The 18,760-nt window shown below is 45.9% G+C and overlaps 1 protein-coding gene across 5 annotated transcripts in view; it reads left to right on the top strand.

Annotated features, from left to right (window-relative positions):
• NPAS2 (neuronal PAS domain protein 2) overlaps positions 1–18,760 on the top strand; it is a 176,650-nt gene that overhangs the window by 72,031 nt on the left and 85,859 nt on the right. For 4 of the 5 annotated variants that reach the window (XM_003309165.5, XM_003309166.6, XM_016949124.4 and 1 more), the window contains exon 2: positions 12,590–12,643. In XM_003309165.5, the coding sequence (XP_003309213.1) occupies positions 12,612–12,643 (32 nt within the window). In that variant the 5' untranslated portion in view covers positions 12,590–12,611. Of the gene's footprint in view, positions 1–11,075; positions 11,094–12,589; positions 12,644–18,760 lie in introns of those variants that run through there. The other variant, XM_063788968.1, reaches the window with a different exon arrangement.

Raw genomic sequence — 18,760 nt, 5'->3', positions numbered from 1 at the left:
AAGAATAATATGTTGTGTTAGGATGGCCCTTCCATCCAGATATCATGGCCGTTTCTATCTTGAGAATTATTTGCTGACCAAACGATGTTATGGTACATTTACTTAATAACAAATTTTTCAACTTTCTTCATCCATTCCTTCACTGCATATGTCACCCTCTCTCTGAATAATGAATCATCAGATTCTTGGAAAAAGGAAATCATGAAGGAGGAACCATGGTTGTAACAGGCAGATAAAGCTTCAGCTTGGCTTTTTAGACACTCGTGGTAGTGTTTGCGTATGGTCACGACGCTCATGAGAGTCTTGTCTTGGTTTCTTCTAGCCATCTGGCTCTATGAGGCTCCAGCAAGCACCGTGAGACCCGGCTCCTTGGGACAAGGCTGGAGAGGGCTAGTGTTAGGATTGGATCTGTCCGCCTTGCCGTTTCCAGGTCAGAGAATGTGCCAGAATGCGATGAGAACTCCCTAGTTGGAGGGGAATTGGGATTGCAGGAGCTGCCGGCTCTCAGGCTTTCACTGTCCATCTCCTTTAGAAATTTATTTTTTATTTTATTTATTTATTTTTGAGACAGAGTCTCGCTCTGTCGCCCAGGCTGGAATGCAGTGGCGTGATCTCAGCTCGTTGCGGCCTTTGGCTCAGGTTCGAGTAATTCTCCTGCCTCAGCCTCTTGAGTAGCTGGGATTACAGGCGTGCACCAACACACCTGGCTAATTTTTTGTATTTTCAGTAGAGACAGGGTTTCGCCATGTTGGCCAGCTGGTCTAGAACTCCTGACCTCAAGTGATCCTCCCACCTCAGCCTCCCAAAGTGCTGGGATTACAGGCGTGAGCCACTGCGCTTGGCCTTAGAAATTTATCTTTTCTCACTGAATGAATCATTGCAACACCAAAAGCCATTCCCTGGAGAGGAAGAATCAAAATATGGAAGTTATTTCCTAGCTTCCCCAAATGACGAAGGAAGATAAGTGAGCGTCGCAGTTCATCAGCAACTGTTGCCCAAAGGCTTTTTATTCCTTAACATAATGAGGAAAAATCATTACCAAGCTCCCATGTGTGAGATACAGACGTTAATCCAAAACGACATGAGGTCCCCTCACCAGGGACTGGCTGGGAGGACAGAAGGTACACACTCTGTCAGCAATAAATAAACCCCCATCAATTGGGGAGATGTGTGTGCTCGGTTTTGCCTTTTATGATTCCAACTTGTTCTTGTTTTCTGTATTTTTTTCTTTTGATTAAATTCTACCAGGCTTGGTTGGTATGGTGGGGAAGAGTGTTAGGATTTTCCAGCTAACTTGGGACCTGTAATTCAAACCAGTTCTCAGCCAATTTCAATACATCATGATTTTATGTTTGTGAAAACATAGGCCTTGCAACACAACAGGCTTGGGGTAGTCATTTCAGGGAAAATTCATGATGATACAAAGTGACCCACTGGGCCTATAAAGACTTTACAAAAAATTCTAAATTAAAAGACACTGAAGAGGAAAGTTGAGTCATGATTCCAGTGATTCTTTAACATGGTTTGGCAAACTGCTGTCTGGGGACCAAATCTGGCCCACAACCTGTTTTCGTAAATAAAGTTTTATTGAAACACAGCCATGCCCACTCATTTACATGTTGTCTATGGCTGCATTGCACTATAATGGCAGAGTTGAGTGGTTGCAACAAAGACTGGATGCTCTGCACCTAAAATAGTTACCAGGTGGCCCTGTGGAGAAAAGGGTTGCTACCTCCTGCATGAGTGGAGTAACATGCCTTTCCGTGCGTGCTGCATGAGGCCCTCTCTGGAGACCTGGGTGAGCTGCTAGTCCCTGGGGGAGCCTGTCACTTGTATGACTCATTAGTCTTCTGTCTCACTGCTGACGCACTTGGGACCCAGGGCGGATATGCCGTGACAAAATAATCCTGCTGCCATTTCTAGGTCCCCATTTGCCAGGGGCCAGAATTCTAATCAGTTGTGTAGTAGGTGGCTGTGAGAAAGAATGTTCTAAAGCCTCTGGGGCAGAAATTTCACCTGGGTGTGTGAATGTCATTTGCAGGCTTCACTTTTGTCCTTTGCTTCAGTTAGAGTCAAGAGATTTTTTGAGAGTCTGCTGTGGGAAGGAAAACCCCAGTCATTTCACCTGATAGTCATTCCATTCCCTTCTCTCCTTCCTCACAACCTCACAATGGCCGGTTGCTTTCCTGTTTAGTTATGAGCGGCTCAGGGTCAGTGATAACCAGGTCCATGCATGTTTGTGTCTCTCCACAAGGTCAGACTTTTATTGACATGATTTCAATCACAAAAGCTGGAAGCTCCATTGAGTTCCCAAGGAGGAACTTCCCCTTACTACTTCCCATTCACTCAGGAGTCAGAGCCGCAGGCACACAGGCTCAAGCCACTCCACAGGTCAGTCAGTGTTGCAAACCATGCATAATAGTACACTTATCAATAAATAAATGATTAAACATTTCACAATAAATGAAGTAACATTTAACATCAAAAGAAAAGGGTTAATGGACCAGTCCAGGGAGAGCAACATGAAAAAAAAGAATGTCCTGGCCTGGTCTGGGCAGTCCATTGGTCTCACAAGGAAGAGTCTTTGATGTGGGCAGAGCATTGGGCAGTGGATGCTGGGTGCTGATCACAAGCGACAGCAAGATGGAGTCTGTGGGGACAGCCATTTCTAGCTGGTGAAGTACTGCTCTTATGGCCGCAGAGTCCTCTGGTGAGGACTGAGTGGAGGAATGTACTTGGTTATGTCCTTGTTGGAAGCAGTCTTCATTGATTAGGCAAAACATCCAGTCTTGTTGGCAAGGTGCCTTTTAAAATGTAAGATGGAGTCTTTCTCTAAGATGGAGTTTACTGTGTCAAGGGTACTGTATACAGTTATCACTAGCTAGTCCAGTATTCTAGACAGCGTATGTGTGTCTGTCTGTCCATCATGCGTACACACACACATACACATTTTCAACACTGGTAGAAGGGAATGATTATCCTGTTTCTCCCAAAGACACTTGTTGGGCTTAAGTACCAGTTTCTACTGTGAGCCCTTTAATTCATGATCATTAGTGATAGTGTGATTAAAATTCTGCAGCTACAATTTTGTGATGACTTATTTGTGCCGGGGACTGTGCTGGGGGCTTCCCTCGGACTCTCTTATGCTGTCTCACAGCCAAACAGTGAGAAAAGCTCTTCTGTTCTCTCACTTTGCAGTTGGGGAGCTAGGGCTGGGAGCATCACACTTGTCCAAGGTTATACAGAGATACTGAAGGGCAAAGCCTGGGTCGGTCTCAGTTTGGGTCGCCTGACCCCAGGCCACCACTGCCTTTCTCCCCTTCACAGATGTGGATGCTGGACCCAGGAACTCTGACACCCAGTGTGCCCCAGTAGCTCTGCCTGCCAGCAGCAGGGGTGGCTGTCTGCCAATTCCCTTAGGAGTTCCAGCCCTCCTCCCCGCCCCTCCATACTCAGTGCTCCACTGGCCTTGCTTGATTAGATTCCCCAGCTGGTCTGTTTACTGGGCCTGGCAGAGCTCCTTACCCCCATGCCCCCACTCAGTGGTCCTCACAGTCCTGTTTGCAGCAGCCACAGGTAGTCCCTAGGGGTGGGGCAGACTCAGGCTTCAGCTGGAGCCCCTGCCTGCGGGTGCCTCTTGGCTGTAAGGCACTCTTCCTACCAATATGGCCTTTTCTGTCTCTGTTTAGGAGCCCCTCTCTGAAACCTTAGGTCTGTGTGACCCCAGAGTCCATTTCTGTTTCACCCCTGGTGACCTCCTTACTGTGCAGAGAATGTGTTCGTTGAAATTCAAAGTAGATAAGAAAGGCTGAAGCTTAGTGTCACCTCCCTTAGCAGGGGCTCAGTGGCCACAGTGTGAACAGAAGGGGTAGGACAGTTAGGTGAGGCAGGTGTGCAATGAATGGAACTCACCTAGAGCTTTCTGTGCCCCAGGCATCATGCTGGGTCCTTTATTGCACACATACCTGTGACCTGCTTCCTGTTTGCACCTTGCACAATTGCTGCCTGGTGGGTGTTAGCTGCATTGTGTTAGGAATGAGGGGAACAGGGGCTCATGAGGTTTAAGGGGCCTACTCAAGATCATAGAGCAAGTAGGTTGGAATGGAGATTTAAATCAGACTGACTCTGAAGTCGGAAACCCCCTATTCTGAGCAGCAGTGGCTGGAGAAAGGCCTCCTGAGTCAGTGCCAGGAGGCAGAGCCCAGGGTCTGCTCTGTCCCCAAGCCTGTGTCTGTGGGCAGGCCACTTAGCCTTGCTGGGGGGTGGTGCTGCCTGATTTATGAGTGGAGGATAACTATAGCCAGCCCATTCCACCCACAGAACTGATGGAGACAAAATGAGATTATGTTTTTTCAGAACTTGGCAGCTGCCAGGGGTTGGTGAGGGACCCATTGGGCCTTCCTGAAGAGCCCTGGCTGCCAGTGCTGTCTGAGTGGATTTTCCCTCTAGTCAGTAGCTCCTGCACATGCAGAAGTTTTTGTTTTAATTTTAGTCACCAGGATATAACTGTCCCTTCAAATGTACTTTGTAAGCACTATTACCTTGGAGCCACCACGATCATGGGGAGGTTTGTGGGAGTGAATGTCAGGTAGTGGCACAGGAATTCAGATGGGGGTTTGGCCCTGGCTTTGTCCTTCCTTTCCTCCCTCCCTCCCTTCCTCCCTTCCTTTTCTTCTTCATTCCTCATGCATTTATTGAGCACCTAATATGGGTAAGGAGCTTGTATTAGTCCATTCTCATGCTGCTATAAAGGACTGCCTGAGACTGGGTACTTTATAAAGAAAAGAGGTTTAATTGATCCACAGTTCGCATGGCTGAGGAGGCCGCAGGAAACTTACAATCATGGCGGAAGGGGAAGCAAACACGTCCTTCTTCACATGATGGCAGGAAGGAGAATTGCTGAGCAAAATGGGGAAAAGCCCCTTATAAAACCATCAGATCTCATGAGCACCCACTCCTATCATGAGAATAGCATGAGGGTAACTGCCCCCATGATTCAATTACCTCCCACCTGGTCCCTCCCAGGACACATGGGGATTATGGGAACTAAATTCAAGATGAGATTTCGGTGGGGACACAGCCAAACCATATCATAGCTGGGCGAGCCATCGTGAAATGGGTGAAGATGCAATTTGCCTAATCCTTGCCATCAAAGTAGAGAACCTGTTTTTGAGTGTCTGCTGCAGGCCAGACTTTGCAAACTTAAGTTCGTTTAAGTTTCACCGCTGTCCTCTGAGATAGGTGTCTGTCACTCATGTTCAAAACCTCCAGTGCCTTCCCGTCTCACATAAAGCAAAAGCCACAATGCCCCTCTGCCCCTGGCTCCACCTCCCCCTCACCAAAGCAATCACCAGGCTGGCCTCTGGGCTGTTCCTCGCTTTCCTTGCTGTCTGGGGGAGGCACCCTCACTGCTCACTCCCACACTCCCTTCAGGTCACAGCTCACATAGCATCTCATCAAGGAGGTCTTCCAAGACTCCCTAAAACATCAGAACAAGACTCCCCGAACCCCGTCCCACCCAGGATTCACCTTTTCCTGCACTGCAGTGATAACCAAAGAACAGGCTCTGTGTTTACTTATTTGCTTGCCTGCAGTTTTCCCCAACTCCCCTGACACATGCATCCCCCGCCTCATGTAAGCACCATGAGAGTAGCGGCTTTGCTCACAGTGGGTTCCCCCTTGCCCAGGCACTCAGGGAGTATCTGTTGAATCACCGTATGTCACATGCAGTTGGCACATTTGTGCTTTGGCATATACATTCTCCTGCCTCATCACAGAGCCCAAGAGGAGAGGCAAATAGAAGGAGATAGTACACACGGTGCATGGATCAGAGACCTGCACATTGTTAGTTTTCCTAAAATTGATCCCCAAATTCAATTCATTCTCAATCAAAATCGCATCAAGCTATCACTTTTTTTTTTTTTTTTTTTTTTTTTTTTTTGAGGCACAGGGTTTCACGCTGTTGTTTAGGCTGGTGCTCACTGTAACCTTGAACTCCGGGCTCAAGCAGTGCTCTTGCCTCATCCTCCCAAGTAGCTAGGACCACCAAGTGCAGTAAGTAGGTATGCACCACCATGACGAGCTAATTTTTACTTTTTTGTAGAGACGGAATCTTGCTGTGTTGCCCAGACGACTCGTGGCCTCAGGCAATCCTCATGCCCCAACCTCCCAAAGCAATGATATTAGGGGCATGAGCCACTGCACCCAGCTGCATCAGGCATTTCTATAGAAATTGACAAGCTAATTCTAAAATTTATGTGGCTGTGCAACGACTTAGAATGGCCAAGGTAAACTTGAATAAGAAAAACGTTGGAAGGCCCACCCTACATTTATGTCAGTAATTACTGCACAACTTTAGGAGTTAAGATAGTGTGGTACCGGCATAACAATAGACAAAGGGTGTGGTGGAATTGGGAAACATGGAGTTAGTTTGTTTAAACAACAGAGGAGTTATATTTTCAAGTGAAATGCTCAATATATTTCCAGATGAAGGGCCTCTAAATGTAAAGCAATGGCTCCAATTGTTAATCTGATACAGGTTCACTCATTATACATCTAAGTCCAAAAGTACAGGCAAAAATCATATAATTTTTTCAGCGTAATAATTGGATCTACCACTTTAAATTTAGACCTCTTTCACCTAAAAAAAAAAAAAAAAAAAAACCTGAAAGTTGAAGGAAAACACATTGTACATATTACATGTAAATGTAACTAACATACCTCTTATGAGTGAGTTTACCACCACTTCAGTCGGGTGGCCAAGGCTGGCATCCACAGTGATGACAAGCCATGTTGACAGCATGATGTGATAAGAAGGACACTTTATTTCCTGGGTCTTCCTCTCAAAAACCCGTATTCTGAGCCTGACTTTGAGAAAAACATCAGACAAACCTGAACTGAAGAACATTCTACAGATACTCCTCAAAATTGTCAAGGCCTGAGAAACTCGCAGAGCCAAGGGGGGGTCTAAGGAGACGTGCTGACAAAGTGTGCTGTGGTGTCCTGGATAGAGTGCTAGAGTGGAAAACGGACGTTACGTAAAAACTGAGGAAATCTGAGCAAGTTTGTCTGAAAATTATGGACTTCTTTTTTTTTTTTTTGACAGAATCTGGCTCTGTCACCCAAGCTGGAGTGCAGTGGCGTGATCACAGTTCACTGCAACCTCTGCCTCTCAGGCTCAAGCGATTCTCCTGCCTCACCCTCCCAAGTAGCTGGGATTACAGGCGTGCACCATCACATGGGCTAATTTTTGTATTTTTAGTAGAGATGGGGTTTCACCGTGTTTCCCAGGCTGGTCTCGAACTCCTGACCTCAGTTGATCCACCTACCTTGGCTTCCCAAAGTGCTGGGATTACAGGTGTGAGCCACTGGCACCTGGCCTGGACTTTTCTTAATAAGAAGGTATCAGTGTTGCGACAAATGCACCATACTAATGTAAAATGTTAATAACAGGAAACTGGGTGTGGGGATAAGGGAACTTTCTCTACTCTCTTTGCATTTTCTGTAAATCTAAAGTTGTTCTTAAAAATGCGGTTTATTTTTTAATAAGTTTATCTTATGTGTCTTCACTCCACAGACATCCTGATTCTGTCCTGCAGAATTGAGACACATAGGATAAATGAAGCTAAATACAGTCCATAAATAATGCATGTAAGATCACACACTATTTGATGAAAGTGCTAATGCAATTCAACAGGGAAATAAATGCCTTTTAAACTAACTATTCTGGAGGGATGTCCATATTGGGGGCGTGGTGGGGGTGGTGGTGAATAATGTCTGAGCCCTATCCAACGCTACACATAAAATTTAAGTTGCAATGGACTGTGGATCAAAATGTGAAAGCTAAGTGATGAAGCTTCTAGAGGAAAACATAAGATAATTCTTCGCAACATTGAGGTGGCAAATACATTTTAGAATACAAAAATCACTAACCATAAAATAAAAAGTTGATAAATTAGACTTTATCAAAATTTAAAACTGCTCATCACAAGACACCATCCAGAAAGCACCAAGGCCACCCACAGACTGGGAGAAAATGTTCACCATTCATATTTTCTGACAAAGTACTTGTACCTGGAAGAGATAAACTTCTATGATCAGTATGATGAAGACTAACAGTCCAATTTTTTTAAGCAGGCAAAAGAATTAGACATCTTACAAAAGAAGATATCTAAATAGCCAGTGAAAAGTGCTCTGCATCATTAGTCATCAGGGAAATGCAAATCCCAATGAGATATCATTACACACCCACATAAATTACTAAAATTAAGAAATATTACATGTTAGAATGGAGCCACTGGAACTCCTTGTACACTACTGGTGCAAATATGAAATTGTACATTCACTTTGGAAAACAGACTGGCAGTTTTTAATAAAGTAAGCATACAGCTACCCCGTGTTCCAAGAATGACACTCCTGAATATATACACCCAAGAGGAACGAGTGCTTATTTCCACAGAGACTTCTATATGACTTAACACTGGTGATGTTAATGTTGACCAGTAGGTGAAAGTGGTGTCTGCCAACCTTCTTCCCTGTAAAATGTTTTTCTTTTGTAATTAATAAATATCTTGAGAGAGATACTTTGAAACTCTGCAAATATCCTGTTTCTCCCCAAGCTTTTTCACATTAATTTTAGCATCCATCGGTGGATCTTGCCTGCAACAATGATTACTATGGTATGCCGATGGTGATTTTCTTTTCTTTTCTTTTCCCCTCCCCTTCCCTCCCCTCCCTTCTCCTCTTCTCTTCTTTTTCCTTTTAGTGGAGAACAGTGCCTCACTATATTCCCCAGCAGGTCTCAAACTCCTGGGTTCAAGCTATCCTCCCCACTCTCCCTCCCTAAGGGCTGGGATTACAGGCATGAAGCATGATGGTGATTTTCTATTGCTGTTGTTCCTTCTACATTTATTAATTGGAATCTTCTGTAAGAGGAAGCTGTCTCCCTCCCTCCTCCTACCTCCCCATTTGTTTATTTATTTGGGGGCTCTTTGTAAAGGTGTGGGTGGAGAGTAGGGAACCAAGAGGGACAGTGTGGTTACCTGAGGTGGGGAACAATAAAACAAATAAATAGGACTCATGAGTATTTAGTTTGTGGCACAGGCTATAATCAATACGGTTGTCACTCATTTTGTTGCTCAGGTTGTTGTGGGAACCCCTCTCAGCCTCTCTTTTCATCAGGCTCCCATAATTATGGTTACTGTTGATCATGATTTGTTGTGTGGTCAGTTGCTAGGTGCAGATGACTGGATTTCAAATTGGGGGGGATGTTACAAAGCTTAAAAAGACTCCGGAGAGTTTGTGTTCTAGGAAAACCCAAGAAACCCAGAACTGGAAGAGCCCCAGAGAGATGAATGTTACCGGGCGTGTTCCCTTCTCTCTTCCCTGAGGCTCCCCTGTGCAGAGGATCCTGCAGACATGGCTAAAGGAGACGCAGCAGGAGATCAGAGGGTGGGTGGAGAATGAGAGTGTTTATTCCCTTGGCTCCCTTCTTGTCCCTTCACTGAAGGCCGCCTCCTATGGGACACACTCCTTCCAGGGTTGGGAAGTAATTTCCCTCTTGTCCCTTCCCCTTACAGGTGTTCACAGCTCTGCCGTTCCCCACCTCAGGTAACCACACTGTCCCTCTTGGTTCCCTACTCCCCACCCACACCTTTACAAAGAGCCCCCCTGTAAATCAGCACTCCTCAGAGGATCCCACCTGCCTTCTGCTTACCTGTTGGGACCCTGATTCACACACCTCGTGACTGTCTACGCCACGTAGGACACATGGTTATCTGGGGTAAAGGCTGTATGGCATCCCTCCATTGTTCACTCTGGGGGGTTCATCACCTCAACCATTATGTCTCAGCTCCAAACAAAATCTCCTCTGCTTCCATTTAAGCTCCTTTTCTGTTTTCTGGCACTCTGTGATCAAAATAAAAAAAAAAATAGATGCTCAAAATCCTTCTCACTGAAAACTTTATACGGTTGAGAAGAGTCATTGTCACTCCCTAAACTTCTCTGTGATTCCTTTAACCTGACCTCAGAGGACTGCTTTTCTTCCCTTCCATCCTGTTCCTTGTTTGCCTTCAAGCTGGTTCCAGATCCTATTATTAAGTAAAAGGGTGACTCTAAAACGCAAGGGGGGATGGACACCCACACTCAACAGCTGCCGAGGTGGAAGTAGCCCGTGTCCATGGATAGATGAATGGGCAAGCAAAACACTGCGTTTCCAAGCAATGGGATATCACTCGGCCTTAAAAAGGAAGGAGATTCTGACCCATGCAGCAACATGGATGAACCCTGAGGACATTACGCTGTGTGAAATAAGCCAAATACTGTCTGGTTGCACTTACATGACAGACCTGGAATAGTCAAATTTATAGAGACAGAAAGTAGAAGGGCAGTTGCGAAGCCTGGAGTGAGTGGGGAATGAGGACTTCTTGTTGAATGAATAGTTTATGCTTTGCAAGGGCAAAGAGATCTGGAATGGATGGTGGTGATGGTTGCCTAACAGTATGAATGTGCTTAATGCCACTGAGCTGGGCACTCAGCAGTGGTTAAGATGGCAAATTTCTGAGGTGTATTTTATCACAATTTTTTAAGTGAAAAAATAACATGGTAGACAACAGAGGTGATAAAATAGTAAAAATATCAGCACGGAGCTTCTGTGGCAGGTGCAATGGGAACTCAGCTTAGAGGCCTTCTCCTCACACTGGGTGCAGCTCAGCTGAATAGCTTAGTCAGGGGTCAAGTGAGAGGAACGGGGCAGGGAAATGAGAGGGATGCTGAAGAAGAGGAAATGGGTGTAGAGCATCCAGGTTTTATAGATTCAGGAAATGTCTGTGTGATAAACATACAAATCACAGAAGATGTGGTTGATAAAGAAGAGCTATTAGTCATTTTTAGATGTTTAGTTTATGACTCAGCAACTCTGGTCATCCAAACAGGATCCCAGGAGCTCAGGAGAGTGGACTGAGGAGCAGCAGCCAGCCCTCCTGTGGACAAGCTCTGTCCAGGGGCCCCTGGTAAAGAACACAGCGTGGCCGGGTCCTTGCTCATGCCCTGGGGCTTTGGTCAGCCACCATTCTCCTTGGAAGCACGGGCTTGGGGTAGGGCATCATTCAATGAATTGACATAAAACTTTGAACAGATTCCATCTGGAAAACATTAAGCACAGGCCTGTTTGCAGATGTGTTAATGCTGACTCAGTTGTAATACAGGCTTTAACTTCTAAGCGGCATTTCTTGCTAGTCCATTGTGGAATATGCCTGCTGTTGACTGCATGGGCATTATGTAAACAAGGGCTATGGCTGCAGAATTCATCTTTGCTTTGGCTCAGACCCATGTTTGTGTACATAGGTGACCAAAATCACAAAACTAAATGAGCTCAGAGAAAGATTGATTGGCTCCATTGAAAATTTTTATCTGAAACTTCATATTTCAAGAGTAATTGGTGGTGCATTTGCAAAGTGCTGGTTTGGGAGTTCCGACTGAAGACCCTGTGTGTTGAGCGTAGAAGCGGGTGGGCAGTGGTGATTCAGCTTCTCCATGGTCCCCACCTTTACCTCGATCACACTTTGCCCTCCCAGCCACCGCAGCCTTCAGCCTCCCACTCCCACAGCTGGCATTGGCCTCATGAGCGCCCTGAGAATGGTTCTGCTTGATGTGCTGACTTGGGGGGCGCACCCCAGACAGGTGGGGCTCTGGGAAATGTGTGAATGAAGAAAGGAACCAGGGCTGCACAGCTCTGAGGGGTGGAGGGAACCCAGGCCTGCGTGTGGTAGGAGAGGAAGCTGGATCTGTGGGCCTGAGAAGCATCAAGCCAGTGGCCTTGGGAGAGTAGAGGCTCCAGTGTTGAAGAACATTCCTGGATTGTTACGTAATCTTTCACATCTGTGCACCTTCGCTGTCTCAAGGAGAGTAAACGCCCTAAGGGAGGAACTGCGGATTACACTACTTTGGGGCTGATTCTTCCAGGCCACTTGTCAGAGGAGCTTGTGTGGTTTGAATGGACAGATAAACACTCTCCTTTAGGATGTCATAGGCCACTGGGGTCCTGCAAGCAGGAGTGAACAAGGCCCGCTGTGGCGTCGCTAACGGATCCCAGGCAGGCACTGGGAGGTGCGTGTGACCTAAGGCTTGAGATGAACAGATGCTGCTTCACTGAGCTGGTCTGGACAGCAGTTCTCAAAGTGTGATCTGAAGACCCTTGGGGTCCTTGAGGTCAAGACATTTTTTCAAAATATAATTAACTCGTTATTTGCTCCTTTTAAAAGAGGTCTCCTTGTCTCATGAGTGTACACGACATAATTATTCTGACTTTTCCAAAAGTTACTTGACATCTGATGACTTCATTGCTCCGATGCCCAATGAAATGAGTGCCTGTGCATTTAAACATATCTCAGCCTTAACCCACATACACAGAAGTGCTTTGGAGACCTCAGTCCATTTTGAGAGTGTAAAGGGGTGCTAGGACCAATAAGTTTGAGAACCACTGGGCTAAGACCGAAATGACAACAACCTGAAAGACTTTTAAGAAAGATGTAGAAGCAGACAGTAATTATCCATTCTTTTTATTTATTTATTTATTTATTTATTTTTGCAGGAAAAACTGCATAGAAAATCTAATGGATGAAGATGAGAAAGACAGAGCCAAGAGGTAAGATGCAGCTCTCCCCCTCCTCAGCAGAGCTCTCTGGCCCCCGGGGGTCTGCCTGGCAGAATCTCGCTGGCTTTCACTCTGTGCAGGTGAGGCCACCAGCAAGATAGGCAGCTGTAGGACACACTGTCTGTGACATATTGCAGTGCTCCATGAGAAACCTAGAGAGCTCACTCAGCCCTGCCCCTCGCTGTGAAATGACACATTGTCTAGGACTGGCTGAGTGGTCTGGGTTTTTGTCATGCTCCTGTGTACCCCTGTTGACACTGGTCATCTTTCAGGGTTTCTGGTTACTGCTTTTCCAGGACAGACACTGCTTGACAAGGCAGGCTGACTGGAGCCCAGCAGGCCTGGATTCAAGTCCTAACTCAGTTGCTGGGGCTCTGTCTGGCTTTGGATAATAATAATGATCATTGCCACACAGTGAGCATGCAGTCATCACCCAGCACTGTGCTAAGCACTTTTGTATACATAGATTAGCTCAGTTTCCTCGGCTGTAGATTGGAGATGTCATAGACACCTTGCACTGTGGTTGGGTCAACTAGAAATACTAACTTGGCAGCTGGCATGTGAGAGCCCTAATAACCTGTCTATGTTGATTCCTTCATTGGACATGTGTTGAATGCCTACTAGATATGCAGTGGAATCATAACAGTGACATTGAGAGGGTCAGGAACAGTTGAATGTCATCGGTTTCACACGATTCACCCCAGTCGGCAGTTACTGTGCCATGCTCTGGGGAAAAAAACGTGAGCAGGAACCTCCTCAGTGGCTCACTGCAGGTCATTCGGGTGGAGGCCCAGCCACAGAGCCTTGGCAGCAGGGGGCATCCTCTCTGGAGACACCCTTCATTGCAACCCCACTGGACCAGCCTCCTCGCTGTGATCTCACCCCTTTCTGCCTCTGCCACTGCTTGTGTGTGGCAGGGCTCTCCGTCCTCTGTGACAGCCTCGTGAACCTGCAGAGCTAAAGGGTTTGCCCACCTCCCTTCACAGAACCCACTGCTTGCTTGTCACCTGTAAATGGTAGTGCCCTCAGGTACCACCTAGCTCTGTGGCTGCAGGGTAGCTGTCCTTCCATGTCACCTGGAGAGGCAGCCATGAGAACCACAAATCCCTGGCCACCCCCAGACCTGCCATACCTGAGTCTGCAAGGCATAAGAGGAGTCTGGGTTGTTTTAAACTCCCCCAATATTTCCTTTAAAAAAATCAGGGAGCAGAGGAAATGGCCAGAAGTGTAGACAGAACAGCCTTCATCCCAGGATCTGGGAGATCAGCACTGGGGACTCTTAGTACTCTTTACTTTTGCATATGTTTGCAAATTTCTGCAATAAAAATTCAAACAGGCATCAGTGCAAAGAACTCCCCAGCTTATCCTGAAGTGACAGGCCCTTTACTTGGCATTGGGACCCAGGTGCTTTGCAAACTGTAGGTCACAACCTACAAGGGTTGCAAAATCCACTTGGGTCCCAAGCAACAAATGAATAGACTGGATTAGACCAGACTAGAGTTCCTTCCTCTGGGATGTTTTGGTTTCCTCCAGCATAGCTACGGATGGAGCGCTGGAGACGGATGTGAGCTGCATTCCTGGCCTGCCCTGTGCTAGCTGATGAATTCCAACTGACCCCTCATCTCTCAAAGCCTCTGTTTTCTCACCTGCAACATAAGGGTTGTAGTGTCTGTCCTGCTTTCCTCACTGGTTATTTTGGAAATTAGCTACAAAATAGACTGAGTAGTGCTTTTTAAATATTCATCATTACATGTGTATGAATATGCAGCACACTTTACAGTAATACATTTACAGGGCAATCTTTTTTGTGTGTGATGGAGTCTCACCCTGTTGCCCAGGCTGGAGTGTAGTGGCGCAATCTTGGCTCACTGCAACCTCCCTCTCCCGGGTTCAAGCGCAGGCCATTCTTATTAGAAATGATGGAAAGAACAGCAGTGGTAGCCAGCATTCGCTGGGTGCCCACAGTACTGAGCTAAGTCCTTTTATGTACGTCATCTCATATTATCTTCTCAACATTCCATTGAAGTGTGTATCATTCTTATTCCCATTTTACAGGTGAGAAGACTAAAGTTCAACAAGGTTGAGTACATTGTCAGAGATCAGAAAGCTCTAGGAAGTGGCAGAATGAGAACTTCAATACAGACTTCTTTAATCTTAGACTCTATTCTTATCCCCAGACCACAAGAGGCTCTTCATATAAGACCAAACTCAATCTACCTGGCCGACTAGACAAAGAGCTGCATTCTGGCATGACTAAGGAGTTCATAGGAGTTTTACTTTTGCTGTCGTCATCTTTAATATCACCCTCCAAACCCCTTCTAGTCCCATCCCTGCCTCTCTCCTGCACCGCTTACCTCTAAATCAGGAAGAGATAAAAATGCATGTTTAGGCTCTACCATACGCAGAAATCAGCAAATATAGACATGCCAAAAAAAATCTGGGCTAAAAGTTCCTAGAAATAAATCAGTTTGTATGCAGTTTCTTTTCATTCATTCCCCTCCCCATTTGCTTTGGGCCATAAGCATACCTCCCCCACCCAAAAACTTCTCTGCTTGGAAATCTTTGCACAGAGACCTGTGTAGTGAGGCTGGGGCCCACACTCCTCCCTTGTCCTCAGATGGAAAAAGGAGTTTAGAACGTTTGGTGGTACCCAGAAATAGCAAGGACGCAGTACCCCTCCTAACACTTGGGAACACACACACACACACACACACACACACACACACACACCCCCACACCCCTAAGATCGTATGCTTTTCAAAGTAGTTTTTATAGCAGTAACATGGGAGGCCCTTCCCCTAATCCCACCTGGAGGCCTGGCATGAATTGTTTTTACACACCCATTATTTTTGATGAGATTAGAAATGTTTAACTTGAGATCAAAACTCTCATTGTCTGCAGAAAACTTGCTTTGTGTTAGGCAAGGCTTTCGATGCTTTAGGGAATTCATGGTGTATTTGGGTTGTTTGATCAAGTATTCCGAACAAGGGCACGGTTCCACTTCTGTGAATTTCCATGTAAATCCAGGGAGTATTAATTGAGTGTCTATTGTGTGTTCAGAACTGAGTGCTCTATTCTTTAGGGAAGATGCAAAAATATAGTCCTTGTACTCAAGAAGGAAACAGCTTGATTGAGAGATATTTGTAATCCCTAGATAATGAAGTTCACAGCTTTTTCTGTATTCCAGTTATAAGCACGTCTTTCTAATTCCGATGTGAAACAGTATTGTAGGGTGTGTGTGTGTGCACATGCATGTGCGTGCATTTGTGGTCATCCAGGAAGCAGTGTGGGGTAGCAGGAAGTGCGCAGGGTTAGAATCAGACAGGCCTGGCTTTGATTCTTGCCAATGTTTATTGTCTGTCCTTGGGCAAGTCACTAAATCTCTCTTAGCCTCAGTTTCTTCTTCTGTCAAGTGGGGTGATAATAGTCGCTACTTATTGCAGAAATTAAACGTAGCTGTGTCTGATCCCCTGGCACAGTGCAGTATGCAGTGCTGATAGGGAAAGCTAAAATTTGCAGAGCGCTCACAGCCTGCCTGGAGCATTTTACATGCAGTAATTCTCCAAGCCTTACAACACCTCCTCATAAAATAGGTTATTCTTAGCCCCATTTTAGAGTTGAGAAACCTGAGGCTCAGGGATTGCACAGCCAGTTGGCGGCAGGCAGGGATTCAAATGCACACATCTGTTTCTGAAGTCTGGGCTCCTAACAGCGTCTGTGACATTCAGTAAATGGAAGCCACTCCTTTTGAGTCACCACCTTCCCAAGGGGTAGAGAAAATAAGTTCTGATAGGAATTCTTGCTTTCCAAAGAAAGCAATGATCTAACTTTGCCGTATTGCAAAATCCAGCTTACTCCATTTCTTGACAGAAATGAGCACCTGTTGGCTAAGAAGAAACTGCTTCATATTCATCTCTTCCTTTAATCCAGTGTTAAATGAGTCCATGACCTCCTCTCTCCAGTCAGCTGTGAGGTTGTTTCCATAGTCCCATACCTTTGGTTGAGAGAGGGAGAGGAGAAGGTGAGTTTATGGCTCTGCTGCCTTTGTTCATGAGAATCAAAAGTGTCAGGTCAGATTCGCTGATTCTTGGGGCTCTTAATGGAGTGGATGCTGGTTCTGAAACATCAGCTAAACAATTTTATGATTCTTTGACCCTAATTCTTAGTCTCAATGTCAATAAAGTGGTTCAGATGAGAGGGAAGAGTTCAAACATAAGCAAACAAGAAGCCTACGCATGCCATTTTGCAGAAGCAGATATTTCAGAAGGAAAAGGTTTAGCCATTTGGTTATTTCTTCTGGTCCCCCCGGGTAGAGGAAAAGGATAGGGTAGTTTAATGACATGGACCGATGAATGGCTGAGACCATCCCATCTGTATTTGTTGACTAAGTGATGTGGTGAGCAAGTGGATGCTACAGATGAGGATACATAGCATTATCCTGCCCTCAGAGCGCTTTCAGGCAAGTTAGAGATGCATTCATGAAAATAAGCATAAAGAAGGAAAAGAAAACACTTTCTGCAGAGTCTGTTTTAGGCCAAGACAGGATGGAGATCGAAATTTGTAAACTCAACCCTTTCAGCCAATTGCTCTTTCAGGGAGAGTAATATGGCAAAGAAGAGAGACTGTTCTCGTTTCATTCGTACCATTTCTTTGGATATAAATTCTGTAGGTCTGAAAGCAAAGGTCTGCCCAGAAAGGCTGTAGCCCTTTTGGAGGACTCCAGCCCCATGCACACTTGCAGAGTGCCCCTGCGTGCAGGCACAGTGCAGTGAGAACCCCGGGCCCTCAGCATTGGACAGTGGGCTGATGCTCCCAGCTGGAGCCTGTCGTGCTAATTTTGCTGTGATTTCCTTTCATAGGCTTTGGATTGGGTTTTACTTACATCATCATAAGCTCCCACACGGGGAAAAAAAAATGGCAGTAAAACATCTCTGAGGCTTCCTCTTTGTTTTTTTTTTTTTTTTATGGTTAAGGCAGCAGCAGGCATCGCGAGAACGCAGGAGGTAATAGGACATGCGATTCGTGTATATTACCTTGTAATTTCCAGATGAGTGATTCTGTTCTCAAAACAAAGGGGAAAGTAGAACTGTACTTGCAGGCAGAATGCTAATTCTTCCTGTAGCCCAGTAAACGATGGAATGGAAAAGGGGCCTCCCTCTGCTGGGGGGGCTTTTGGCTTTTACCCTGCTAGCGTTCTTTGATTGGCTCAGAGGAGTTGTCAGAGAAGCGTGGTGTCTGGCAGCCTTAGAAACTTGGGAATGTCTTCGTTCAAGGAGATCCAGAACCTCTCTGGGGGCATCTGAGGCAAAAGGCAGTTTACTAAAGCCTTTTCAATAATTTCAGTAAATTTTAAATTGAAAAGAGATGATCAGGAATGCACCACTTGAAAATGCTGCCTTTCTTTAGAAAAGGCTAAACGTTTCTTTTTAGAATTTTGGTGACAAGTTCCTAACTATCATGTTCCAATTAAATGGTGCCTGTGTTACTGTTAACTAAGAGTCACTATGAAATTAGGCCAGCTTCCCATTTGGGCCCAGACACTTTCTGCTAACTGTGGTTAAGAGTAAAGCTGTTCTGTTGCTTCTCGGGAGAATAGACAGCCTCAGCTGCTCTCAGTCACCACCAGACGCTTTGCTAAGTCTCTGCAATAGTTCCCTAAGTTCTCCATGAGGTGAGGATGGCATCAGCCTGCCCTGCTGGGGCAACTTTTCTCCCCACACAGCCAGATGACATCTTTTTTTTTTTTTTAAGACAGAGACTCTGTCTCACTCTGCTACCCAGGCTGGAGTGCAATGGCATGATCTCGGCTCACTGCAACCTCTGCCTCCTGGGTTCAAGTGATTCTCCTGCCACAGCCTCCCAAGTAGCTGGGATTACAGGCGCCCACCACCATGTCTGGCTAATTTTGTATTTTTAGTAGAGTTGGGGTTTCACCATGTTGGCCAGGCTGGTCTTGAACTCCTGACCACAAGTGATCCACCTGTCTCAGCCTCCCAAAATGTTGGGATTACAGGCATGAGCCACCATGCCCAGCCTGATGTCTTCTTCTTACACCAAACTTCTTGAGACTCTGAGCCCAGCGATGCCCCCAAACCCCATGGCCTCAGC

The sequence above is a fragment of the Pan troglodytes genome, chromosome 12, assembly GCF_028858775.2.
Source record: "Pan troglodytes isolate AG18354 chromosome 12, NHGRI_mPanTro3-v2.0_pri, whole genome shotgun sequence".
In the NCBI taxonomy this organism is placed as follows: Eukaryota; Metazoa; Chordata; class Mammalia; order Primates; family Hominidae; genus Pan; species Pan troglodytes.
The sequence above is the reverse complement of the archived record's forward strand: the minus strand, read 5'-3'. Positions and strand labels throughout refer to the sequence as shown.